Source organism: Echinops telfairi, unplaced genomic scaffold (genome assembly GCF_000313985.2).
Source record: "Echinops telfairi isolate 266 unplaced genomic scaffold, ASM31398v2 ScPeMD7_2291;HRSCAF=2852, whole genome shotgun sequence".
Taxonomy (NCBI): Eukaryota; Metazoa; Chordata; class Mammalia; order Afrosoricida; family Tenrecidae; genus Echinops; species Echinops telfairi.
In genome coordinates this window covers 20,159,374-20,186,088 of record NW_022106189.1, presented here as the reverse complement: position 1 = coordinate 20,186,088, position 26,715 = coordinate 20,159,374, and the positions used below count along the sequence as shown (strand labels likewise).

At 58.5% G+C, this 26,715-nt stretch overlaps 1 protein-coding gene across 1 annotated transcript in view; it reads right to left on the bottom strand.

Moving 5' to 3' along the window:
- Positions 1-973: 973 nt before the first annotated feature.
- The window catches only part of CPNE2 (copine 2), a 54,049-nt gene continuing 28,307 nt past the window's right edge, over positions 974-26,715 (bottom strand). The window contains exons 5-16 of the mRNA XM_004704651.2: positions 24,926-24,997; positions 23,661-23,744; positions 23,068-23,157; positions 22,280-22,378; positions 21,798-21,884; positions 20,137-20,196; positions 19,007-19,140; positions 16,575-16,629; positions 9,606-9,657; positions 8,040-8,173; positions 2,008-2,244; positions 974-1,356 (exon numbers count right to left, since the gene is read on the bottom strand). Coding sequence (XP_004704708.1) covers positions 1,249-1,356; positions 2,008-2,244; positions 8,040-8,173; positions 9,606-9,657; positions 16,575-16,629; positions 19,007-19,140; positions 20,137-20,196; positions 21,798-21,884; positions 22,280-22,378; positions 23,068-23,157; positions 23,661-23,744; positions 24,926-24,997 — 1,212 coding nt within the window. The 3' untranslated portion in view covers positions 974-1,248. The remainder of the gene's footprint in view (positions 1,357-2,007; positions 2,245-8,039; positions 8,174-9,605; positions 9,658-16,574; positions 16,630-19,006; positions 19,141-20,136; positions 20,197-21,797; positions 21,885-22,279; positions 22,379-23,067; positions 23,158-23,660; positions 23,745-24,925; positions 24,998-26,715) is intronic.

Below are 26,715 nucleotides of genomic sequence, written 5' to 3'. Positions count from 1 at the left end.
GGCTGTGGATGCCACCCCCACCCTAGCCTGATGCCCCTCGCTGCTTTCTCCTCTCAGTGGCCGTAGATACAGCCCTGCAGGACGGCTCATCGGCCTCGGATGCAAAGCAATTGGTGTAGTTCTTGTTCACGTTGTTGGTGGTCACACATATGTCAGATGGGCTGACGGGAACTCGGGGGGCTGGATAGGAGGAGGAAGGGGGGACGCTGGCAGTCTGGTTTCAGGCTCTGCACACATGCAGGAGGACATGCTCGAAACCAATGGGCTGCTATCAGCAGGGACTTGGGGGCGTGGGGCCAAAGCTTTGCTGCGCAGCATCTCAGGGCCAGCGGTCTGGAGCCCTTGGGAGGCAAACGGTGCAGCCACTGCAAGCCTTTGGATGGCACAGGACAGAATGTGGCCCACAAAGAAGAGGGTTGGGACCACGGGGTTTCAGCTGGGTCTGAGTCTGTTGGAGTAAACATGTAGGACCTTCCAGAGACATACGAACTCTGCAGGGACCTGAAACGGCCATCAAGCCTATGCTGACTCTGATCCTACAGGACAGGGTAGAACTGCTGTTAAAAATCTTTATGGAGCAGACAGCCTCGTGTCTCCTGAGGAGTGGTTGGTAGGTTTGAACCACCAACCCTGGGGTTAGCCCAAGTAACCTCCTACTCCACCAGGGCTCCCAATGCTGTAAACGCTGTTGGGGGCCACTGTGTTTCAACGGGGCATGTGCACTGTGCTGGGTTCCAGGCAGGTTCCCTTAATGACCATGGAAGGAACCCAGGCTGGCTGGCTGGGGAAGGGTTTTCACGTGTCCTTTTCTTAGCCCCGCCCCCCCCACCTCACCCCCAGATCATTGAGCTCCACTGGGTCCTGCTGAGGAAGGGACCAGTCTTCCAGGGACCGTAGTACCCTGAGAGGTGCAAGGAGAAACTGGAGCAGGATTGAAGAGCTGCTGCTTAGTGACTGGAAAAGCCAGGCGCGATAGAGTGTAAAAACTTTATTCTCTTTAGTAACAGTAATATAACTCCACTAGAATTATACAAAGTACATTCAATACTTAAGGGGGGGCGGGGCCAGGAGGCGAGGGGAGCAATCTGGCTGGGAAGGAAGCCCAGCTGGGCTGGGGGAGTCAGGACAGAGGTCCAGTTGTAAAAAAGGAAAACTGTTTAAAAAGGCCACCCACGAGGGAGCAGGGTGAACGTGCACGGTCCAGGGGCGGGCGGCTCGGCTGGCATGCTGCTGCGGGTGGGCTGGTGCTCAGGCGAGCTCTGAGCGGGTGGGGGCCAGGTTCTGATGCTTGAAATACTGAACAACTTGCTGGGGCAGCTCTGCCAGCACGGCTTTGGCCAAGGTCTCTTTTGCCGCCTGTGGGGGGCAAGGGGAGAGAATCAAGGTTCATGGGGGTGGGATTGGGGTGCACTTGTGAAAAGGGGCTGAGGGCCAGGCAACCACACACCAGCAACCCCCACAGGGTGCCCTCCACGCGCTGGGTGTGCCTGGAGCCAGAGCCCTGGAGGAGGGGCTGGCCTGTGGGCTGCAAGCCACAGGGTTTACAAAGCTGCTGCTTACCTGTGCCAGCTGTGCTGCCAGAGCTGTCCCCCAAGAGTGGGGGGTGGAGACCAACACCCAACTTTGGTCATGAGGGAGCTACTGCTCTAGAGGACTGGATCAACTCACTTCTCACTGGGGTTCGCTCCCAGAACCCGAGCCGCAAGGGACACTCCTCACCCCCGAAGCCTGCCGCCAGCTGAGGCAGCACAGGGGCATCTGTGGCTGCTCCCTGCGCGGCCTGCTGGTGGGCAGACCTGAGTCAACTAAAGACCAGAACTGTGTCCTGAGAGGCCACCAATGGACCTGATGGGAAAGAGGAGCACCCTAAAGGGGGCCTTGTTGCCCTCTATGGAGGTGGTGCAGCCCCAGGAAAGCCCCTTGCCCCTCCTGTCTAGAATGTGCGCCCCCGTTAATGCTTTGGGGCCCAGCCTGTGTTCCGAACCACCCACCCGGGCCCACACTCACATTGCGGAACTCCCGGAAGGGCACGAACTGCACGATGTCGCGGGCAGCCTCCTCCCCCGTGTGGGAGCGCAGCCGGCGGCTGTCCCCGTCCAGGAATTCCATGGCCGCGAAGTCAGCGTTGCCCACGCCCACGATGATGATGGACATGGGCAGCTTGGATGCCTGCACCACGGCGTGCCGCGTCTCCTCCATGTCACTGATGACGCCGTCGGTGATGAGGAGGAGGATGAAGTACTGCTGCGTGGGAGGGCATGGCGGGCACTCAGCAGGAGACCCGTCTGCCCCAGCCCCTTCCCTGGCAGCCAGGGTCCTATGTCCCTGCAGGCCTGGCATCTGTCTCAACACTCTGGTCACAGCCTGGGGGGCACACACTGCCTCTTCCTCCTTCCCAGGTGTCACCTTTGACCGCCCCTGCTGCTCTGGACTCTGCACAGCAGACTTGGCTTGCTGGGCCTCAGTTTCTTCATCTGCAGGGTGAGAGCTGCAGCGAAGGCAGCATGCCTGGCATGTGACAGCAGCCCACTCAGCCCTGACCTCCAGGCCCTGGCTGGTGCAGTGGCTGCCAGCTACCTGGGCACAAATGCCGGGGACCCTGTCCACTCCCTACCCAGCGAGACCCGGCACATCCCGCTGAGGCTAAAGAGCAGGCCCTCTAGACCAGAATGGCAGGTCATGTACCCCACAGCCCCAAACACCAAGGAGCCATGGTGGAGGCAGTGTGGGCTGGGCTACAAAGTTCTTTCGGTTCTAAGAAGCAGAGACCCAGCGTCAGGTAACTGGATGGGGGTGTTTGTGGTCAAGCTTCGGGGTGGGGGTGGGGGGGCTTTGGATTTTCACTCCAACTTTCCTGCTTCTCAGAAGAGAAAACTGGGACCCAGACAAGCCCCCTCTTCCCTCAGCAAAACTATTTGTTCCCTGAAGGCTGGGCTCCAGGGTGCCTTCCTCCCTAGCCTGTCCCCTGAGTCCAGCCCTGCTCTGTGCCTTTAAGAGGCCAGTCTTGGCTGGGATACCTGTTGCCATGGTGATGGCAGCCTGAATCCCCACAGTGGAGGGCTGCTACTGCCAGCCCCCCATCCCTGAGCTAGGGAAGCCTCACAAGCCAATCCACCCCCACTGTCCAATCTTTCCAGCATCCTTTCCGTTAAGTGACCCTTTAGCCCACCCGACCCCACCAGAAACCTTTCAGGGCAGCACTTCTGGGCCACTGGACTGGTGGGCAGGAGGCCCTTAGGGGACTGGCAATGAGGAAGGAAGGGATGTTTGGCCTGGATCTCCTCCACCCTGCCCCTCGCAGTGGTGGAGCTTGACCCAGACCTGAGCTCCCACCTATCTACCCCACAGGGCCTGTGGCTCCTCAGCTCCCATCAAGATGAGACTTCTGGGAGGCTGGGTTCCTGCAGGACCTCAGGTCCCAAAACGAGGCACATACAGCAAGTGTCCATGCAGACACTGTCCCACCCAGGCCCAGCAACCAGGCTGGCTGGCAGACAGAATTGGAGCTGTCTCCACACCAGTCCTTCCCCGCAGCAATGGCCCCAGAGCCACTGCCTCGTGGGGCCTGAGGGCCACCATTGCAGCCGACCTGCCCTGGGCTTCTCACCCAGACTGGCAGAGCTGGGGGGCTATCCAGGAGCTTTGACCGCCTGTTACTACCCCAGAGCACCTCTGCCCACGTGTGTGGGAGCCCCCCGCCCCTTGCATCCAAGACAGGTCTGAGGGAGGCTGCAGGCCGGGTGGGCAGCTGCTCCAAACTGCTCAGTCCCAGGCTTTCCCATCCCCAAGCCCTCCTGCTCCCTTCCTCCTGCTAGCCCTTCCCAGCCACAACTCCAAGATCCACCTTAGGGCTCCATCCATCCTCTCCCAGCCACCAGCTCCGCTTCCCTTCCCAGGCCACTCCCTTAGTGTACAAAGCTGGTACCCAACAGCCTTCTAAGATGAAGCGGCTCTTGCCCTCGCCCAGGGCATCTTAGGGTCTAGCACTGTAGCCATGTCCCCTAATACCTCTCCTGTGATTCGATTGATAAGGAGTTGACTTTGCACCAACAGTTCCAGGCAGAGTCAGGTCAGTGACAGTGCCCTACCCCCCACTGGTTTCTGAGGAGCTGGTGGCCCAGGGCCCTGGAGAAGGGGGCATGGGCTGTCCCAGGGTCTCGGCTGCTTCCCCAGCACCCTTCCATTGGGAGACCAGCCTCCCAGGCAACTCGGCACAAAGGAGTCAGAGGATGGAGGCCCCAAACAGGATGTGTGCTGGCATTGCCCCTGGGTGGCTTCCCCCTGCCCCCGGGAAAACAGACTCCTCCCAGGGTCCATGAGTCTCCGTCAACTTTTTCAACCTCGCCCACCCCCACTCGAAGGAGCCCAGGGGGTGTAGTGCTGAAGCACTCAGATGCGGAACCAGAAGTCCACTGTCGGAACTGTTGCCCAGCTTGGCACCAGGAGAGAGAAGTGCCTCCCAGTGTGGAAGGCCCAGAGGGCAATGCCGCTCTACACTCTATGCACTGTGTCAGAATGAACTGGCTGGCCCCAGGCCTGTGTGAGAGGCCTGTGCTGGTCATTTGCCAGGCTCCCTCTGAGCCTCCAGCACATCTCCACTTGGATGGTGCTTTCCTATGAACCTCTCCCTGGCCAGCAAGTCACCTGCTGACTCCTAGTGTAGTGCACAGTGGTTACACCACAAGGCCAACAATTTGCCACCACCAGCTGCTCCTCAGGAGAAGGACAAGGGTGTGGTAGTTACATCATCTGCCGTCCATTTGAGACTATTGACCTCATTGGGAGGCATGGAGATTAGCCTGTGAATCAGGTCGGAGTTTGATGACCTCATTTGGAGGCGCTAAGGAGATAAATAGCTTGCAGGAGGAGGGACACATGTTCACTCCTTGGGAGACAAGACACAAGGAGCTATGCTAGAGCCACGTGGAGGCCTCCGTCCGTGCTGAAATGCTTCCACCCACTGGCCTGTGATCTTTCTTCCTACATTCAGCTTCATTGCGTGTGCTGCGTGAGTCAGAAGAATTTATAGACAGCTATCGGACAGATGGACTAATTGGATTTATGGACTTGGCCTGGGATGTTTTCTTAATGTACAATTGCTCTTTGACATAAAACTCTCCTAGGCACATATGAGCGTCTATGAATTTGTTTCTCTAGTCAACCGGACTAACACACACGGCTTCCTACTCCTGTAAAGAGCTGCGGTCTCAGGAACCCTCGGGCAGTTCTGTGTCCTGCAGGGACCAAGCCGGCCCTGACTGACCAGCAGGGAGCTGGGTGGGTGGAATGAGTCTCAGGACAGAGCGCGGCTGCCCTGAGGGTTTCTAGCGGTTCCCTGCCCAAGAACAGACCCCTAGGCCTTGCCCCCAGATCGGATCGTGGCACAGAATGTCGGGAAAGGGCAGGGACTTCCAGACACCCTCCTGGTCTGCCCAGGGCCCACGGCCCCCATCTTCTGCCCAGGTCCGTGCACCCACCTGTGCCTGCACCTGCAGCACCCAGTTACCTTCCGGCTCCTGGGCTTCCACCCACCCCAACCGTCCTCATCCCCCCCAGCCAAAGATGCAGGCTTTTCCCAGCTCAGTGGAGAGTGGGGGATGGGAAGGCTGGGGGTGGGGCTCCAGTGTAGAGTGGCCCCTCCACAACCCCTCCCCAAATTAACAATCTGTCCCCACCAACACCCATGTCCAATCTGGGTAACCCAGCCCATCTTCGCCTTCCCCACTGACACCACCACCCCACACTGCCTGCCTGCTGACCCCACCTCAGCCCCGCGTGTTCCATTCTGCTGCCTGGGTGAGAGGCCTAAACTCTGCGGTCTCACCCGGCAGGTCTCTGGGTGCCAAAGTCCCTGCCACTGAGTGGGTGCTGACTCACAGTGACCCTATAGGACAGGGTAGAACTGCCTCTGTGGGCTTCCAAGACTGTCACTCTTCATGGGAGTAGAGAGCCTCTTTCTCCTGTGGAGCAGCGGGTGGTTTCAAACTGCTGCCCTTGCAGTTAAGTGCCTGACACATAGCCACTACACCACCAGGGCTGCTCTCATTTCATCTTCATACCACTTCCCCACGGAGGGCCAGTGAGTGAGTGCTCCCACTGTGCTGATGGGGAAACGGAGGCTCTGTGACAGCTCAAGTCTTGCCATGAGGGAGGGGCAACAAGGGCAGGCTCTGCTGGCGGCTCTTCCTTGATGGTCCCAGGACTTTTCTCTCTCCCGCCCCCACCAGTCCCCAATCCTCCCCCCCCACACACACCTCCCTAGAAGCCCTGGCTCCTCAGTTCCCTTGCTTTACCTTCAGGCCCTCGTGACTGAGCCTTCCCTCCTGACTGAGCCAGAGCACAGCCACCTTGAATCCACCCATTCCCCGAGCCCGTGCCAGGTGGTTGGCACTTTGCGGGCAGTGTGACGTAGACACTTGGATCCAATGCTGGCCCCAGGTGGGCGGCGGGGCTGAAGCTGGGGTGGTGGGTGCAACAAACAGAGACACATGCACAAGGCGTTCCGGCCACCACCAGAGTCACGACCAAGCAGGGGTAGCCAGATAGGTGGTCAAGGGAGGCAGCATTTGAGGCAGGCACTGGGGTGGAAAGGCCCCGGGCACATGGAGAGTTGGGGGATGCCGGGCAGGGGGGACAGCAAGGCAAACAAAAACTGGGCAGCTGGGGCATTTGAGGGACAGGAAGCAGTGGGGGTGGGGTGGTGGTGGAAGGGGATTGTCCTAAGTCAGTGGTTCTCAGCCTCCCTAATACCGTGACCCTTACATACAGTTCCTCATGTGGTCGTGACCCCCCCCAAATATAAAATTATTTTCATTGCTACTTCATCACTGTAATTTGGCTACTGTTAGGAATCGGGTAACCCTTGTGAAAGGGTCACTCAACCCCAAAGGGGTCTCAACCCATAGGTTGAAAACCGCTGTCCCAAGTACAGGGGTGGAGGGGCTTTGGAGGGCTCAGTCTGGGCGTGGAGCTGATACTGGCTGGTACAGGGGCTCTCCCAGCAGGGAATGGGCGAGCGTGGCTGTAGGGAGCATTGTGGGGGCTGTGATGGGAGGAGTGGGCAGAGTTGGACCCTGGAGACGGGGGCAGGGCAGTCTGGAAGGGTTCCAATCTCACTGCAGCCCTCACCTTCGAGCAGAGGCAGGGCCTGCTCCCAGGTGCAAGCGGCCAAGGTGGGCAGGGGTCCCAGCCCAGCAGGGCTCCCGCTTCCCAGCCAAACCGACGGCAATGCAGTGAAGTGGGAAAAGGGCCAGAAGTGCCCCCTTTAGCAGATGCTCTGGCTCCTGAGTCCCCACCCCTTACCCCACCCCGCCCCCCAAGACTTCTGCCAAGTGTCTCCTGAGTGGTTTGGTCATTGAGTGCTGTCTGGTGTTTAGGGTCAGGAGAGGGCAGGGGGGATGGCCAGAGGCTTCACAGAAACAAGGTCACCACCCTAGGGCAGGGGGAAAAGACCCTTCAGCCCACTTTGCAGAGTGAAGTCAGGGGGGGCATGGTGGATGAAGTGGGCAAGGTGGCCTTTGGTGACCCTGACACTGGGTGTAGGCCCTGCCTGCAAGACCCACCTGCGGATTCAGCCTGGAGCTGATGGGGTAAGGACCCAGGGGTGCAGACCCACGTTCCAGATGCCCAGGCAGTCCCAGGCAGCTGGCCCACCATCCCAGCCTTGCTGGCCTGACTGAGTGGCAGCAGGCAGGGCCAGGGCCAGCTCGTTCTGCAGGGCAGCATGAGGGGTGGGGGGCAGCTCTGAGTGACGTCGGTGTGTGTGTGTGTGTGTGTGTGTGTGTCAGCTTCAGGGCTGCAGGAGTCACTTCTGGCCCATCTGTCATGGGCAGTTACAAATACTCTTGACCCTGAGGGAACATCCCCCATCACCATAGTCCCCTGTCCTGGTGAACTGCTCCAGCCCCCTTAGGATTCTTGCAGGTCAGCAAAGGACCAGAGACTCTCAAAGGAGAAGCAGAGAACCCTGCCCTGGGCGGCAGGAGGTGACCAGAAAGAAGAGACCCATAACCCTAGGCCTGGCCTGGTCCCCTGCTTACCGTGGCCGTCTGTTGCTGGGTGGCCTGGGCTGCAAACCGGGCCACGTGGTTGACGATCGGGGAGAAGTTGGTGGGACCGTAGAAGCGGATGTGGGGCAGGCAAGCCGAGTATGCCTGGGCGATGCCGTCCACACCTGTCTCAAGGAGAAGAGTCGGGGTCAGCCCAGTGGCCCCTGACCCCAAAGAGGCCATACCAGCCCCGCATGCCCTCCCATTCCAACTGCTGACACAGCGTCTATTTCCTGCTCAGGCCAGAAGCCCCTGCCCTGGCCAGCCTGGGGCCCAGGAGAGCAGAAGCGCCCAGTGGGCAGGGTCAGAGGAGGATGAAGCAAACAGCTTCCCAGCCACCCAGACCTGAGTTCAAATCCTGCCTCTGCCACCTTTTAGCATGTGGTTCACTCTCTCTCAACCTGAATTCCTCCATCGATGGGGCCAATAATAGCTGCTCTTGGGCAACTGGTAGGAGGGAGACCCAGGTACCCCACCTCCTCTCAGAGAGGGGGCTAAGCAGAGCCCATCCAGCTGCTTAGGAACAAAAGGAGACCCTGGGAGTTCCCGCTGGACCCTTCCTGTCTGAGTGATTGGGGGGTCCAATGAGACACTAGCACAGACCCTACACGCAGTCTCTGGACACTGTGGCTGTTATGAGGCTACAAATACCCCCCTGAACTTGGACGAAACATCTCTGGACCCCTGACCCAAAACAGACAGCCCCACCCGGTGGGAGCACAGGACCACACCTCCAGTCAACCCAGACCCAGGTCTCCGTGTCAAAGCATCGCCCCTGAGCTTGGGATTAGCTAAATTTCCCTTCTGAGCACAAAGCTGGCTCAGCTTTGGGGATCCTAGGGAAGTAGACAGACAGACAGACACACACACACACCACCCTACCCCTCTCCAAATCATCAACAATCCCAAAGAGGCAAAAGCATGGCCCAGAGCGGGGCGGGGGCCTGTCCACGGTCTTGTGATGGGTGCCCTTGTCCACACCTGCCCTGGGTCCCCTCCCCTTCCTCCAATCACTTCTGAATTGTTTCTAGAAGGCTCAGAAATCCTTGGGTTCGGGGCTGGAAGGGCACAGATTCCATGCCTACTTCCTAGTCACCACCCACCCACCCCCGCCCCGCCCCAGGCTTCCTTCACTTCTTCCTGATGAGCCAGGGGCAGGAAGGCTCTTTGTGGAAGGAGGGGAACGAGTAGGGTACGGAGGGAGAAGAGGAGAGGCAGACTGCAAGGGGAGTCACATAAGGGGAAGGACGGCCCCACCACTTCCACACCCCCACGGGGCTCCCTGTCCTTCCCATCCCGACACCCCTGCAGGTAAGCTGGGCAGGTGTCATGCCTCCCTGGAGGTGCAGCAGCCAAGGCCTCCAGAGGAGCAGTGACCGTGCCAAGGTCCCACAACCCTGAGAGGGCTGGGAGCCCAGGGCTGTCTGGTGGTGCCAGGCGTGCTGAGAGAGTGTGAGGGGGAAGGGACAGGAACCTGTACGCACCCCCGCCCCCATCCTCTCACTCCAGTGAGGGCCCAAGTGGTGTGAGCCCAGGGCAGGTGCTCTTGGCACTCACCTGAGCAGAAGGGGTTGGTGGGGTTGAAGTTGATGGCAAACTCATGCGAGACCTGAAATGCAGAGAAAATGCTGGGCGGGCTGCCTCCTACCCACCACACCTGGACCCAGCTTCTCACCCAACCGGAAGGTCTCCTGAGGGTGCCTGGCGCTCCCCACACGTCAGGCCGCTTCAACATCTGCTTTGTTGACCTCCTGAGGGTCAGACACACAGGCAGCCCTAAACATCCCCTCCCAGTTCAGAGAAGCCTCCACGTGGAGCCCCCGAGTGGCCCTGATGTCACGGTGCAGGGTGCCCCTGTCAGAGGGCCCCTGCTCTGGGCCTGAAGGATGACAGGCCACACTGGGCCAGTGACAACTTGCCCCAAGTGGGGCGGGGAGACAGGGTGTCAGTGGGACCAGGGCCATAACGGCCCTCCCAGGGGACGATGACGCTGCCTCTCTGCCTCCAGCTCCCCACTCCAGCACGTGTCCCAGATTGGTCTCAGCTCACACTCTGGGTGGGCTGGGCCAGTGGCTGCCAGGTGGTGAGGTTCACCGGGCCCAGAACCCAGGGGCAGGACCGGTGACTGAACCTGTTCTGGGCTGTGGCAGGACTTTGGAGGCTATAGGACTCAGGGCCTTAGGACAGTCAAAGAGCTCTAAGAGGGGGCTCAGACAGAGCACCCCCCCATACCTTCTAAACTCCCACCCAGAACCCTCTTGCTGCATGTCCCACACCCAGGCTCGGAGCTCCACGGTCAAGTCCACACTCCTTCTGCCCTGTGGGACACATTCACAGCTAAGGAAACTGAGGCTGGAGGTGGACCGGAGTTTTCCCAGGACCTCGCTGCGACAGAGGTGACCCACCAACTGCAGAAGGGGTTCCTGGCCCCTAGGTCTTAAAGGAAAGGTTCCAAGGGCGACCAGGGGGCAGGGCTGTTGGTCTGTGCACTGGGGGAGACAGACCCATTAGCTCTGAGCTGCCGCAGTGGGGGTGCTGGAAGGCCCCATGAGTCCAGGCCTCTATGGTGAGGAAGAACAAACCCAGCCCCTCCCCCCGCCCGCCCCCCCCAGGAGAAGCCACGTGCCAGAGTCCCCTAGCCAAGCCCCAACCTCACCAGGAGCTGGACACTGGCCTTCCTGAGCCTCCCAGGGACAAGACTCAGCCCCAGGTGGTCCCCATACTGCCCTGGGCCTGGTAGCCTGGGGGCCTGGGCAAGGAGACCACCCCTCCCTGCCCTGGCCCCACTTGCCTTGGCGGGGGAGGGGTGGAGGAATGGGTTTTGGGCTCTTTTCCTGGCATGGAGCCGGACCAGGATGTTCTCTTGGGACCTGTCCCTTTCCAGGGGACTCTCCACCCTGTCCCCCAGACTGGGCCCCAGGTGTGGGGGCCTGAGGTCATCATTGCCATGGAAACTTGATGAGCCTCTATAGAGATTGGGGGGGGGGGAGGCTTGTATGGAGGGGCTGAGAGAAAATGGTTGCCAGGGAAACAGGCTCCCTTAGGCCAATGACTTCCCCCAAATCAGATTTTAGAGTTTAGGGATGGGGTGGGGAGCCCTCTCCTAATACACATGGATTAAAATTCTGTCTTCCCATCCACCATCATCTTCATTGGGCCTTCCCCCACCCCCCCCACCCCTCTTTGGGAGAGAGTCTGGCCCCCGGGCTCAGGAGGGTGGGGCCTGAGCGTGGCTTCCTTTGGCAGCTCCATCTCACAGGTGGAAAGACTGAGGCTCAAAGGGGGCCTGGGAGTGCCTGGACCACGCGTGAGCCACTGCCGAGCCTGAACAGACCCTGGAGGGCAGGTTGCCCATGCTGCCTGGCCACCACCCGGCATCTGCCCTGGCATGCCAGCGAAACACCAGCCAGCCTCCCGGCAGCCACACCAAGCTGATTAGGGTTCCCTGGGGACCCGCTGGCCACCACTCCTTGTCCTCTGACCATCGGTGTCCAAGGTGACCCTACCTGGCTGGGCCCCCCAGTCCTGCGGTGAGTCACTTGGCTCCCAGGGCCACTGGCTGGGGTGGGGTAGGGGAGGGAGGATGTGGGAGCCACAAGAATCTCAGTTTCCCCATCTATAGAGTGGGGACAGTCACAAGCTAAGTTCTTCCCACCCCGACCCCTTGCCCATCTGTTGCTTCTGCCTGGATTACCCCTTCACCTGATGAACTCTCAGCCCCACCCTCCCCCACGCCCCCCCCCACGCCCCCCGAGAAAACCCTCCTAGGTCCCAGCCATCAGGAGGGCCAGGCCCCTTCCCGTTCTGCACCCTCAGACTAGCCACACCCAGTCTGCTCAGGAGGCTGAGCCAGCTCGCAAGCACGTTCTGTCCACCTCCTGGACATGGGCGGACATCAGGATGCCCAGGAGGGAGGTGGCAGTGGTGGACCAACAGGTAAAGGAGGTGCAGGGGGTGGTGTGATGAGCCACCTTTATGGGTTTTTTCCTCGCCTTTGTCTGGCAACCATGTAAATAAGGGGTTTGTGGTCCACAGGAAGGACTGGATTGCCCGCTCAGAATGCAAATACGGTTCAAGGAACCCCTTTGTGGGGATGAGACCATGCAGAGAAGGCCTATTGCATTTCAGTAAGGGGATCAGTCAACTTTGTCATCCTGCTAGACTTAAAAGAAGTCATCCCAGAGGTGGAAAGAGGGTAACCTCGCTACCTCCAACAACAGCCAGGTGAGGAGAGGGCCCTTTGGACCCAGGGTTCTTGTGCTGAGAACCTCTCGGACCCGGGAGACAGCACAAGATGATGAGAAGCAGTGGCGGGGCCTGACAGGAGAACCAGGAGCCAAGCAGGAGGTGAAGAGTGGGCTTTCTGGTCTGCATAGTAGGGTGAGGTTTACAGGTGGAGGGTGGTGCTGCCAGACAATGGTGTGCCGAGCTGAAGAACCTTAGAGCACTTGCCTGAGCTGGAGCCAAGGGCCAGAGAGGCCTGCCTGTGAAAACGCTGTCCTGCCTGCAGAACTGTATTCTGATCCTTCCTGAACCTGGCTTGTAACTTGTTACTTCCTGAGCCTGAGTTCCCCATGAGAGGTTGCACGCCCTGGACGCCCCTGTCAGAACGGGTAGTGAAGGCTATCTGACAGCCTTGGGCTTCTGATAGAGATGGCCTGGATTCAACCCCACCCCCACCGGCCCATATGACAGTAACTGAACCCTAAGCTCGGAGAGGAAAGTGCAGGTAAGGGGTGCCGAGAAGTCCCCCCCCCCCCCCCCGAGTGGGGAGCTCTCCACTGAGGCGCTAGAAGCTGAGCAAGAAAGGCAGGGGCAGGACGGGTGTAACAGGTAGCAGAGGCCAAGGCAGGGCTGGGGAGTGGGGCACAGGCGGAGAAGGGGGCTGAGGGGCCGAGCAGGAGCAGGGTAGGCTATGGGGCAGAGGGGGTGGGGGCCTCAGCATCCCCCCAGGCAGTGCCCAGCACTCCGCCTGTCCAGCCAGGGCTGGCCTCCCTAGAGTTGTCTGGTGACATTTCCAAGGAGGCTTCTGCACAAGAAAACATCTCTTTCAGTTCTTTGAAAGCTGGCTGGTGTCCTAGCAACAGGCTCATGCTGGGCCTGGCTCATCAGCCTGCCCCGCCCCCACCTGGCATCTTCCTGTCTGCCCAGAGCCCCAGCCCGGGGACTGGACTGCTGGGACACGCCTCTCCCAGCCTGGCCCCAGAGCTGCTCCTGGAGCTCCCCAAGAAGCCCACCCTCTCCAGAGAGGGCAGGAGAGAAGGCGCCCGCCATGAGGCTGCCGGGGGCGCCTGTGTCTGCACCCCGCAGGCTGTTCCTAGGGAGGCCGAGACCCTGAGAAGAAACTTGGAGTCCACCTGCTTGCCAGGGCTGGAAGCCAGGCTCCCTCATAGCCGGAGCACGTGCAAGTCTCTGCCCAGCTCCCAGCCCGAACTTTCACCTGTCACCGTGGACAGATGCCTTCCCGCTCAGCTGCAGGGTCTCACTGCCTCCTCCCACCCCTGCCCCAGCGCCCCTGCTCCAACATCTCTGCCTCCCCAAATATTTACCCCAACTGGGCTCCCCAGCCTCCCTACCCGCCCCTCTCCTCACCTGGAGCTTCCTCGCCTGGCCCCTTCCCAGCATCCTTTGGCCTGCTAGACCTGCTTCCTCCTGTTCCCCACACCCTGACACTCCCCCCTGGGAGTCTCCCACCCGGTCACCTCTTGCCAGGATGACTCTCAGGCCTCACCTCGCCAGCCTGCAGGCAGCTGGGACCTGGTAACCACACCTCACCACAATGACCCCTCACAAGTAACACCTGGTGAGAATCCAGTCAAGCTGGGAAAGCAGAGGCAGCTGCGTCCAGAATCTCCTAAAGGAGCCAGTACATTCGTTGTGTTCCTGGGCTCCCTTGGGCTCAGTCTCCATCTGCTGCCCAGCTCTTACCTACGCCTGTTTCTCATGCCGCCCAGAGTGTCTGCACTCCAGGCCCTGGCCAAGGCCCAGGAGGCTGGGTCTGCACCCCTCTCCCCCCTCTCATCATCTCCCCTGCCCAGCCAACTCGCACCTGGTTCCTCATCTCAGTGCAAAACGCTACCCTGCATTTCAGTAGCCCACCGGAAGTCTGGATGTCTGCTTGGCCCACATCCACTTGGTCATCTAGCCAGTCCTGCCTCCTGCCCAAGCCTTCCTGTCGCCGCCCTCTGCTCCCCCCATTTCCCACTGGGCTACAGTAGCTCTCACCTAAAGCCTGGGACAACCAAAGTGGGCTCTGTCCTGCCCATTCCCCATCCTGGGCAGTCCCTGCTCTGAAGCCAGACTGGATCTTCAAAGATCCCAGCCTAGTGAGCAGCCACCCAAGGGCTCTCCCCAGCTCAGCAAAGGAGAATATGGAGAAAATGGCAGCTACGTGGAGGCAATGCGCCCAAAGGCTAATGGGCCATGTGAACCACAGTGTCCGCCACCCTGAGACCAGAAGAACGACAGGGTGCCCAGCGACCATGACCACCACCTCTGAAAGGCCTCCCTTAGAAAGCCCGACAGAGAGTAGTAGATAAAGGTGGGAAGAATTCAAGAGCATTAAAAGGACGAGGCTTATCGACTCGATAGATAGGTGGAGCTCCCAAGTCACTTACCGCTGTGGGTTTGATTTCCAGTCTACAAAGCAATGATAATGTCAGGGAGCCAGGATGGGGTAGGGGGTTGTCCCTCCCATGCCTGCGAAGGCCCCCATAAGGGGGATTGGGAAGGGTTTGGGAGAGCAATACGCGCCCATGAAGACCCCGAACTGGGCATGCTCCAATTCAGGCTCCAGAGCCACGTGGGCGGTACACCTGGTTGGCCCAAACTAGACCCAGGTGGACTTAATTCAGCCAATGGGGTCAACCAAGACCTTTAACCACGCCTCCCTGGCCGGAGGTTTGAAATACTCTGGCACCGTCTCTTTTACCAGCATCCCCTACCCCATATACCACACACCCACACACCCACTCCCAGTCAGTGGCAGGTCAGAGAGGATTCTCTCTTCTCTCTTACTCTGCTCCCGCACCCACTCGTGCCGTGCCGTGCCCTCTCTGGCCTCAGTTCCTCACGTGTGGGCACACAGTCCCACAAGGTTACCCGTGTTCAGTTGTGAGCCCCAGCTCGGTATCGGTGCAGCTCGGCACACTTCCCTGAAATAGCGTGTCCTCTTGAGACTGTACAACCTGAAACATCCCATCCTTCATAAAAACTCACTTGGGTCAAAACCAGGCTTCAGATGAATTCTTTCTCCATGAGAAGCCAAGAACTGAGATACGACCTGCTCGAGAATCCTACAATAACACCAGGGAGGTACACACACTTTTGAACAGCGGTTCTCAACCTGCGGGTCGTGACCCCTTTGGGGTCGCACGACCCTTTGACAGGGGCAACCCAATTCATAACAGTAGCAAAATTACACTTATGAAGTAGCAACGAAAATAATGTTATGGTTGGGGGTCCCCACAACATGAGGATCTGTCTGAAAGGGTCACGGCATGAGGAAGGTTGAGAACCATTGCCTTAGAATAACCAACCGCGTGAGATTAGAAGTTCAGAAAGGTTCAACAAGAAAAGGAAAACAGGAGGCAGTGGGGTCAGGGACGTGACATTGTGGGGGCTGCAGTCAAGGACATGAAACAAAATGTGTGCAAATTGTTGGACAGAAAATGGATTTGCCCTGTAAGCCCTCACCCAATTCCCAATGAAGAGCTTTTTGCAAAAGGCTGATTGGACTTTGACAATGGTCGTACCCCCAGCAGTGGCTCCCCAGGTGCTTCTGAGATCCCTCACGCTTCTCTGGCTACCTCTCTCTTCATCCTTCCACCCAGAGCCTGTCAAGCCTCCTGCCTTCAGTGTCTCCAACTCGCCCTGCATCCCTTCTCTCGGCACCCTCCCCTCTCCCCTGGTCCCTCTGCAAAGTCCACCTTTACCCTTCTCAGCCCAGAGGACACTGCCTGGTTTTAGGGTTTCCAGAGAGAATACAGGGTGTCCCATTAGTTTTGAAGTTCAGATAAACAGCGGATACGGTTTTGTTTTTAAAGTAAGTTATGTCCCGCACAGTATTTGGTACATACTTATGCTGAAAAAAAACAACAACCCCAATTCATTATTTCTCTAAAAGTCAAATTTGGAATTTGGGTTTCCTGTATCTTAATTGCAGGAGAAAGACCGGGTTTTCTACAGGGGCAGCTCCACCCTGTCTTATAGGGTTGCGATGAGTCAGCACCGACTCGGTGCTGCGTTTGGGCTTTGGTATTTTATTTGCTGATAAATCTGGCAGCCCTACCTGTCTTCCCCCACCGGACACGGCTCCCGGGGAGCAGAGGCCACCAGCCCTCCAGCTCTTGCTGCTACAGGCCAACGCCGGCATGAGGTTCAGGGCGAGGAGCATGGTTTGGCGGTGAAGAAGAGAAGGCAGTGTGCAGGGGCCTCCAGCCTGGGGTCTTTGGGAAGCGGGTCTCAGAGAGGCCCCACTCAACCCCTACCCTCTAAAGCAAGAGAAAGCGAGTCCACCTCACTTACCTTCCAGTCTGGGGGTAGCTGGGCTCCAAACCCCAGCGCGGGAAACATCTTATCACTAATCAGAAGAGAACAAAACACCATCAGACAATGCACCAGAGCCTCCACCTGCCCACCCTGATCTCCCCCAACTGCCTAGTCAGGAGGGGGTACGGGCTGGACCTTGTATATTTCAAAGGCAGAGAACGCATCACTTCTGGGAGAAGCTCCTTGACAATGATCTCTTGAGCCCCAACCCATCTCTGAATATTTAACTACATTCACAGCAGACACTGTTAATCAACCACAGCACCAGGCACTGCTAATTCACCGCAGCACGTCTATCTAACGGGCCTGGGTGTAGCTTCTCTTTTCATGGGAACCCAGAAGGCCTGCTTACATGCTCCCATGGCTCCTGCCTCAGCACATGTAAACTGGTCACAAAATTCCAGGCATTTCTCCCCTATGACAACTGGACCCACAGGTAACACCACAATCAGTGGAGAAGAGACAAGCTGTCAAGTAGTTTGTCTGGCTGGGATCCACCATCCAGGCTCACGAAGCATCCGTCAGGAGATCACCCGATGTGTTGAACTGGGCCAATCTACTGAACCAGAACTCTGTCGCGTGTTGAAAGTAGGGAGGTCACTCTGAGAACTAAGGCACACCTGGCCCAGGCCACAGTCTTTCCAGTGGTCTCGTGTGCATCTGTGAAGGCTGGACACCGAACACGGAAGACTGAAGAAGAACGGATGTGCTTGGAGGGCGGTGCCGGAGCCGACGCTGGAAAGTACCTGGACCGCCACAAGGAGACACTGATCTGTCTTGGGAGAAGTACGGCCGAGTGCTCCCGAGGCAAGGATGGTAGGACTTCGTCTTATGTAGTGTGAACTTGGCAGGAGAGATCAGGCCCTGAAGAAGGGCATCCGCAGGCCATCGCGCTTGGTAAAGTGGAGGGCCAGCGAAAAGGAGGACGGCTCTCGAGGAGATGGGTGGAGACAGAGGCTGCAACAATGGGCTCAGGCATAGGAACAATGGGGGGCTGGCGCAGTGCCAGGTCGTGTTTTGTTCTGCGTGCACGGGCTGTGATAGGTCGGAAGACACTCGATGGTATCCAACCATAACAGTCTTCCCACTCAAGGGGGACCTTCCTGAGAGCAGAGGCCACGTCGCAGCTGGTCATTCACCCAGCATATCTGTATGGAGGGTTCACCCACGGGGTGTCCATGAAGCACAAGCTGAGGGGGCATCTGGGAGGGGGCTCCTGGAATCACCTGGATAGTTGTGATGGCGGCTCATCCCAGGGTGCTAGCAGTCAGGGCGGGAGAAGAGGTGGAATTCAAGGATCTTTTGCAAGGGCGTTAGGACAGAGGATGTGGGATAGGAGGGAATGAATGAAGTGGTTTGGGGTGACTGGGAAGCCCTCTTTGAGATGACAGAGAGGAGCAGGACTGGATTTGGGGTGTCCACAGTCCTCTGTGGCTTGCTAAGTGTGTGTGTGTGTGTGTGTGTGTGTGTGTCCATCAAAGAGCTCACTGCAAGACTTGAGTGGGGAGTTGGAATCAACAAAATCAGGCTCTTCAATCAGACCACCCCAGAGGGGAGAGAGACTTCCACCTCCCTCGCTGTGAACACCATATCTCTCTTGATGTGACCTGGATTCACGATCAACCCTTAAGGCCCGAGTGGGAGTGAGAGACCAGCCATGCCCAGTGCTCCCTGAGCCCGCCCTTATCCCTGCCAAGACCCTGTATCCACCCGCTCCTTCTTCCCAGTGTGCTGGTGTCCTGGTGCCCAGTGATCTGGAGCCTCCAGCACAGGGACATCTGTGACCGTGAGGCTGCAGCCCTCCTTCCCCCAAGGCCCTCCTGAACTTTGCCTTGCCCTCCTGGTGGTGGTCACACCTGCTGTCCTCACGGCTTCCCTTTGCCGGCTGTCCACAGCACCACCCCACCAACAACACCCAGGGCTCACACAGACCCTCTGCAAAGGCATGAGACTGTTTGGCCACTTAGTTCGGGGTCCAGAAATCACGGGGTCAGGTTCCCATTCCCCTGACCTGTGTGACTTTGGATAAACTCCCCACCTTCAACCCAGCCCTCCATCCTCCCAGCTCTTTTTAAAAGGGGGTGAATGGGGACAGTCCTGGCAAATAGGTTTCCTCCGCCATCCTGCCCCATTGCTCAGTGGCTATTGTGTGCGGAAAGACTCCTGCCGATTCGGTGGCGAAGAGCACAGCAATCGATTAGCAATGTCTGCCGAGGCACTCAAACCCTCTCACTCCACCCTAACTCGTAGCGACCCTAACTGTGGACGGGAGTGGAAGGCCCAGTCCTTCTCCAGAGGAGCTGCTGTTGGTTTCGAACTGCTCCTGGGGAGCAGGCCTGGATTGGGTGATCTCTGACTCCATCTCTATGGGGGGGAGTGGAGCCCCCGCAGCCCCTCTGAAGTCGCACCTGTCGTAGTCCTGAATAATCTGGCCGACGGCCCAGATGGCTGACAGGTACTCATTGGTGCCCATGGGGTTGATGTAGTGCAAGGAGGAAGGGTCCAGGGGGTTCCCGTTGGAGGCTGTGAAGTCGATCCCCACCTGGGAAGGGAGAATACAGCTGTTGTCACCCACCAGCCAGAACAGACCATCCCAGTGGGGCCCAAGGAGGGAGCTTCCACAGATGCGCACGGCCTCCTCTTCTCCCCAGGGAGCAGCTGATGGGTTTGAACCGCTGACCTTTGGCTGGCAGCTCAGTACTCCACCACTGTACCAACAGGCTCCCTGCCACCTGCAGAGGGGCCTGCGGTGCCCCTTGGCACAAGGAAGCAAACAGAGGTGCAGGGAGGAGGACTGTGAGGCGTACACTTCAGCCAGCGTCACTACATGCTCTTTTCAGCATGTGTTACCGGGCACTGGTTGTGGGCCAGGCGCTGGGCAGCAGGCTGAGGTTAAGCAGGAACAGAAGGCCAAGCCCCTGCCTTTATTTATGCATTCACAGGCTAGTGGTGGGACAGGCCAAAAACTACCTAAGATCGTCTCAGAGTGGCAAGTGCCACGAGGCTATTAAACTAGGGAGGTGTGGCAAAGAGGAGTGGACTAGGGGCGGGGTGCATCATGGAAGGCTCCCTGAGGAGGTGACATCTGTAGCAAGGCCTAGAAGGATGGGGAGGAGGCAGTTCTAGGAAGAGCATTCCCGGAGCAGCAAATGCCACGGAGCCATAAGGTGGAGCCGAGCCAGATGTGTCTGGGGTGGAGCAAGGCCGTCCATGTCACTGGGAGATGAGTGAGCAGGGGGACAGCAAATGTGGCAGGCAAGGGACTGAACACAGGGTGGGGGGAGGTGGGGGGCTACAAGGGAATTTGGTGCCTTTCACACTGAAGGAATGCAGTCATCTGATCCTCTGGGGCTGGGCAGCTGAGCCCTGACTCAGGCCTGTCCTGCAGAAGCAAACACCTCTGCCTTCTCCCTTGCCCCGGAGGAAGTCCTTCCTGTTGTCTATCCCAGGTCCTTCCTGCTGTAGTGCAGTTGTGGTCACCTCCCCCAGGGAAGATGCAGGCTGGGGTAGGAGTTGGGGAGTGAGGAGAAAACCTTACAGTGAACATGAGTTGGCAGCCTCCCAGGATGTAGTCCAGGAAGGAGTAGTCCCGATTTATCTGGAAGAAATCAAGGGAGACAGGGGGTCTTTAGTAATGATAATGATTATTAATTAACTGACATTCCTATCTATTCTCCCAGCCTGTGTCTGGCTCTTGCCCCCTCTATACATGATCTGAAGGAAGTTGCTGCTTTGTGACCTTCCGTTGGGGGGCCAAGGAGGCAAAATGAAACCAAAAAAACCCTGCTTAATTTTAAAACTCAAAGAATCCACTGCCCCTTGAGTCAATCCCGACTCGCAGGGACCCGGCAGGACAGGGTGGAACTGCCTTTGTGGGTTTCTGAGACTGAAACTCTTTACGGGAGCAGGAAGCCTCATCTTCTCCCTGCGGAGTGTCTGGTGGTTTTGAACTTCTGACCTTGCACTTAGCAGCCCAATGGGTAACCACTGCACCAGCAGGGCTCCTACCAATTACACCACCACCAAACCTCTTGATAGCAAAGTCCTCAGGGCAGAGACCCCTAACGGGCAGTATACACAGGAGAGGGACACACACACACACACACACACACACACTCCAAGTGGGAACCCAGGACCCACTGACAATGACCCAAAACTCCAAAGCACACCCATTGCCATTGCGTTGAATTCCAACTCACAGTGACCCATTTGGTTTCTCAGGTGGTCACCCTCTGTGGAAGCAAATGGCCACACTTTCTCCCTCACAGTGGCTCTGGGTTCAAACCGCTGACCTTGACCATGTAACCACCACACTACCCAAGTATATCCACAGATGTTAGGATAGAGAAAGGCTGTCTGTGGCCACTGTGTCCGTATCACCTCTCTAGGTCTTACTAAGCTCTCATCTTCACAGAGAAAACAGAAAAGAATGTAAGTTAATTAATAAGCATTATTATTAATAAAATGGCTACAGCACTCTCTGTTCTGATGCTCTCTTTGACAAGATGACCAGAAAGTCTCATCTTTCTCCTAAGGAGTGACAGGTGGATCTGAACTGCTGATCCTGTGGTTGGCAGCCCAACACGACGTCCCCAGGGCCCCTTGAAACACCAAGGGCCCTTACATCAGGATGCTGTGAGCTGATGACACCATCTCTCGGGGGGCCCTTTGGGGCTGTGGCCTCACTGAGTCCTGGAGATGCTGGCTGAGGAAATGGAAGCCTGGGCCTGGGGGCCGGGACCCTCCCACCCTCCCCACCCAAGGCCAGGGCTCAGTCGCCCTGGCCCAGACTGCCCCTCAGTGTCACAGCAGACACACTCAGCCCCGGCCTGCGGAGCTGCGAGTGTGAGCCCCATGGCTCTCTGGGTTTCGGTGGCCCAGGCTGTGCCCTGGAGGGGAGTCCCCTGAGCCCCTTGGTGGTGGTGCTCATGGGAAACGGGGTCTCTCCTACAGGGAGAGGTCCTGGACGGTCAGCCCTTCCTCAACCACGCGGGGTGTCATGGGAGACGAGACCTGCTCACGCTTTGCCTGGTTCACCCCACATTCTACAGAAGGGGCTCCTGCTGAGATCCAGAGAGGCCGCAGAGCCAGGACCAGTGGGGCAGGGCTCTGCACCCTGGGCTCCTCTACCCACTGTCCAGGGTGCCTCCCTGAGGGACCCCAAGCCTGAGCCGCCCCCTCTGTGCCCAGCACACCCACCTTGCAGGAACGCAGGATGATGATACCCGAGTTTTTATAGTTCTTCTTCTTCCTCTGCTTCTTGGGGTTAATGCACTCAAACTCGAGCTGGACAATGTGGGACGAGAAAGACCAGCTCCGCTTGGACCAGCGCAGAGCCTCTGAGTCCCAGCGTCTGTCCCCCGCCCCTTGGTTGGACGTGGGGGCAGCATGCCTCCTCTAGGAAGCCCTCCTGGATCCCACACCCAGAAACTGTTCCAGAGGTCTCAGGCTTCCACCAAAAGCTGCCCCTGTCTCTGAAGACAACACTCCCCTGCCAGGGTCCCACTTCGAGGGCTTGCTATCTGCTGGGCCCTCCCCTTGCTTCTTCCATCCCCACCCACTGGACAGATGTGGAAACGGAGGCTCCCAGACGTGGTGTCTCAGTCTGCCCGACGGGGACCCGGCTCCCTGTCCCAGCCCTGGCTGGGGTGACGGGGTCATGGGCCACCCGCCCATCTCACCGGGACGCCGTCACGAGCCGCACACATCTGTGACACGGAGGTCTGGAACTCGCCGATGAAGTCATGGCCCCCGTCGTTGTCATAGTCGTAGCACATGACCTGGGGCAGGGCCAGAGAGGTCGCCCCAGGGTTGCTCCGCAAACAGATGCTTCCCAGCCCCTACATCTTTTTTGGGGGGAGGGAGGATCCTCCCTCTTCCCACAGCACCTGACCACCTCCTGCGGGAAGTGATCTGTGACCTCCGGAAGAGCCAGTTGTTCGCCCCAGGAAGGGCACCTCACCGCTCACCCTGGCCCTCAGGTCTCAGGTTACGAGACCCAAGACCCCCTGGGGTCTCCATACTGCTGCCTGTCTTGTTTTTCTTCGGAGACAACTGCCACAGCATGCCGGGAGGGAGGTGACCATACCGTGCCCGCTCCACTAGACGCCCGTGCCCTGCCTGGGGATGCCAGCTCTGACCCAGCTGCCTCCCTGCCCCGCTGCACCCCGTCACCCAGTCCCTATGTCCCTCTCACAGCGAGCACATCAGGCTCCTTTCCAACACGGGCCGAGCTGAGCTCATGACTCCAGCCCACTCCAGCCTGCATCACACAGAGCCCCTGGGAGGGGCCGGGCAGCCATCCTGCCATTCAGAGGGCCAGGCAGACCTAGGGCCTCTGGGGAGACAGTGGGCTCTCTGTTCATGTCACCCTGAACCTTCCTGACCAATAGTATTGACAATGCCCTCTCCCCCAGGAAACCTGCAGTGGACTGGAGGCTGGCAGGGGCAGGGCGGGGAGTCCCCTCACCTGGATGGGCTTCTCCATGTCCCCATCACACAGGGACACCAGAGGCACAGTGAAAGGTTTCCACACAGGGTCCAGCGTGTACTTGATCACCTGCGGGCCGATGAGGGCAGAGGTGGGCTGGGCCCAGGGAGTGCCATGCGCTGGGTCATAGGGACCCCCCCACCCCGCTGCCATCAGGTTGATTTTGACTCAGAGAGACTCCAGAGGGCAGAGTGGAGCTGCCCCTGTGGGTTTCCAAAGAGGTACATCTTTACAGGCCCAGGAAGTCTCCTCTTTCTCCGCGGAGTGGTTGGTAGGTTTGAACCACCGACCTTGAGGTTAGCAGTCCAGCATGGCACTCATTCTGCCACCAGGACACCCTCCTGACAGAGTCGGTGGTGGTGAGGGGTAACAAGAGGGAGAGACCCCTGCTAGGCTTCTGGGAAAGCAAGTGAGTCTCCTGGTGGGGAGGAAACAAGTCCTTTCCGTGGGTCAGGAGGCTTCCTGCAGGCTGCAAGGCTGGAGCTAAAGGCCCTGCCCTCAGCCACCGGAGTTGGGGGGTGAGGGGAAATGCAGACCCTCTGCCTCAGAGACCTCTGGGCCCCAAGACCCACCTCTGTCCTGTGGACCAGCATCCACTTGCCATCGTCTCCCGGCTTATAAAACTCGAGAAATGGGTCTGACTTCCCAAAGAGGTCCTGGGGGAACAAGGGGGTGGGTGATGCAGGTGGGTGAGTGGGCGCTGTGGACAGAGCAGCCCACAGCCTCTCAGAGCAGCCGCCCCTGCCCCTCAGCCTCCCCAGGGCTCAGCATGAGGTATAGGGTAGCTGTGGCCCCCTGGGGCCAAGAGGACCCCCCTCTCCTGAGGGTGCTCAGAAACCAGGGGGTGGGGTGGGGGTTGCTGCCGGCCCTGTAGGAGGCAGAACCCAGGCCCTCAGGTGGGGCAGATCTTCCAGAGGGGGGCTCGTTCTCTGGGCAGGTGAGGCCCCTGCAGGACAGGACTGTCATTTCTGAGTGGGCATCTGGCAAGCCGGAGCTCCGGCCAGCACGTTCCAGAGGAGCTCACAGTCAGGTGGCAGAGACAGAAAAGCCAAGACGCCGGCAATGGCACCGGCACCGTGCTGGAGAAGAGAACCAAGGGAGAGTGGGCGGGGCAGCCGGCACCACTGCCACTCCGGGAAAGGCCCGGCTGAGGTGGTGACCACGCAAAGGCTGCTGGCGATGTCCAGGGCCTCCCTGGGGTATTCTGGGGAAGAGTCCCAGGCAAGGGGACAGGTCCTGGGACAGGAGGGTGCCTGATGTGCTGCAGGGACAATCGGAAGGCGGATTCAGTTAACAGAGTGAGGGGGGCAGATGCAGGGGGCACATCAGGAGGACTCTGCAGGCATCCTGGCACCTCCTCTCAGCGAGAGGAGACAGGAGTGCTTTCCCATCTGATTTGAGTTCCTCTAAGTCACTGGTTCTCAACCTTCCTAATGCCGCGGCCCTTGAATACAGTTCCTCATGTGGTGGTGAACCCCCCCCCCCAACCCATACAATTATTTCTGTTGCTACTTCATCACTGTCATTTTGCTACTGTTATGAATCGGGCAACCCCTGTAAAAGGATTGTGCGACACAACACACACACACACACCCAATGGTCTTGACCCACAGGTTGAGAACCGCTGCTCTAAGTAGTGGGAAGCTCACACCCTCATTGGGGAGGGGGTCCTTGTTTGAGGTGACTAGATGGGCCCTAGAGATGAGGGCCTGTCCCTGGGAGGGTCCATGATGGTGGAGGCTAGAGGCCTGAGGGCTAGGCCACACCACCCTGGGGTGGGGGTGAGGCAGGGTACTGCCCACTGAGGGAGAAGGCTCTTCCCTGCCGCAGGCCCCACCTTCTTATCCAGCTTCCTGCCGGCCAGGCTCAGTGTGATGACCCGGTTGTCTGACAGCTCCTGGGCCGCTATCTGCAAAGGCCAGAAGACTGTGAACGGTTGGGACCTGCTCGAGCCCCACCCACCCCCACCCCCCAAAAGCAAGCAGGCAGGAGGACAAGAGTGGCCCGAGGGGGGCGGGGGAAGGAAGAGGTGGCATCTCTCAGTTTGTCTGTTCTGGAAATTACCTTCTGGATGTGCAGATGACAGGGCCGTGTGAACTGCAAGCATGGAGGGCACGAAGCGCTTACTCATGCAGATCAAAGCCTACAGCCTTCAGCTGGTTTCAGGAGAAACCAGCCTTTCGGCAGGGACGTTATTTGAAGGAAAGCAGATCTGGGAGAAAGGGGAAGACTTCTTCCACGAGATGGATGGGCGCAGTGGCCCCCACGGTGGGCTCAAACACAGCCCCCACGTGAGGACAAGGCAGGGAAGAGCAGTGTCTCCTTCCACTGCACACGGGCCATTCTGAGGCTACCTGACTGCGGGGCACCTACCACTCCCAACAGCACCCCTTTTGTAGATGAGGAACCAGAAGGTGAACCCATATGTCTTAAGATCCCCACGGTTGGGGAGCAGGACCGTAGTCTCGGGGAGCACCACAGCCAATCGGGATAACCTAGTTCACAAAGACAGCATTCTACAACCTACTTCGGTGAGGAGCGAACGGCGTCTTGAAAGCTTAAACACGTAGTGGGACAGACTAACAGACCATGGCAGCATCAGTCTCTACCACCAGAGACCAGAGGCCCTAGATGGTGCCCAGCTACCTCTATGACCTGCTCTGGGTAGGGTCACATGAGTAGGTCCAAGATAGAGCGGGAGTAAAATGGGGTACAGAACTCACCATCATAAATGAAAGTTGGATTGCTAGTCAGATAGTTACTAGTGGGACCCCCCCCCGAAAAAAAATTATGGCCTTTACCCTTAAGGTCAAAGGGCAGCATTTGCCCAAGAACCAAGTTGAGCGCATAAAGAAAGGAGCAACAGAAACAGGAAGCACAGGGGGCAGCCCAGGGAAGGCTTGAACTGAATCAGATTGTGATGCGGTTGAACGTCTCACTGGGATGCGCTCTGCAAAGCTTCACCTCATCCACAATAAAGTTTAATCGGGAAGGAGGAAGCAGGGCTGTGGGGCCATGAGGGGACAGGAAGTTGAGCCCACCTTTGCGTCTTCCCTTTCGGCGTTCCCTTACACGCCAGCGGGGTGACCTCCACGCTGCCACCCTGTCTCTTTCGGGGCTTGTTTCTCCCCTGCCTGCTCCAGCTGAACCTGGCAACCTCCTGGTAAGGCCGGCCCTGCCATGACCCCATTTCAGAGGCGCCCACTGACGGGCCTCAGGTCCAACTCGTGGCAAACCCACGTGGTCAGAGAACAGAGCTTCCTGCGTTTCCAGTGAGGAGCCTGGTGGTGTAGTGAATGTACACTGGCTGCTAACCACAGCTGCTCCGTGGGAGAAAGATGGATGGCCGTTTTGGGAGCGTTGTCAATGGTTATTGTTTGGGAGGATGTAGACTGCCAGGCCTTTCTTCCGAGGCACCCCCAGGTGGACTTGAACGTTTGGTTAGTAGCAGAACATGTTAAGTACTTACTATACCTTGAGTCACAGTCAACTACATGGCAAGGGAGAAGCACAGGCCTAGAGTGTTCCTCCTGTGCTGGGGAGACCCCTCTGGGGGTGGGGGCGTGGGAGGCGGAGGAGGAGGATGGAAGCTGCTTCTGGAGGCATGCTGTGGAAAGAGGCATGGCC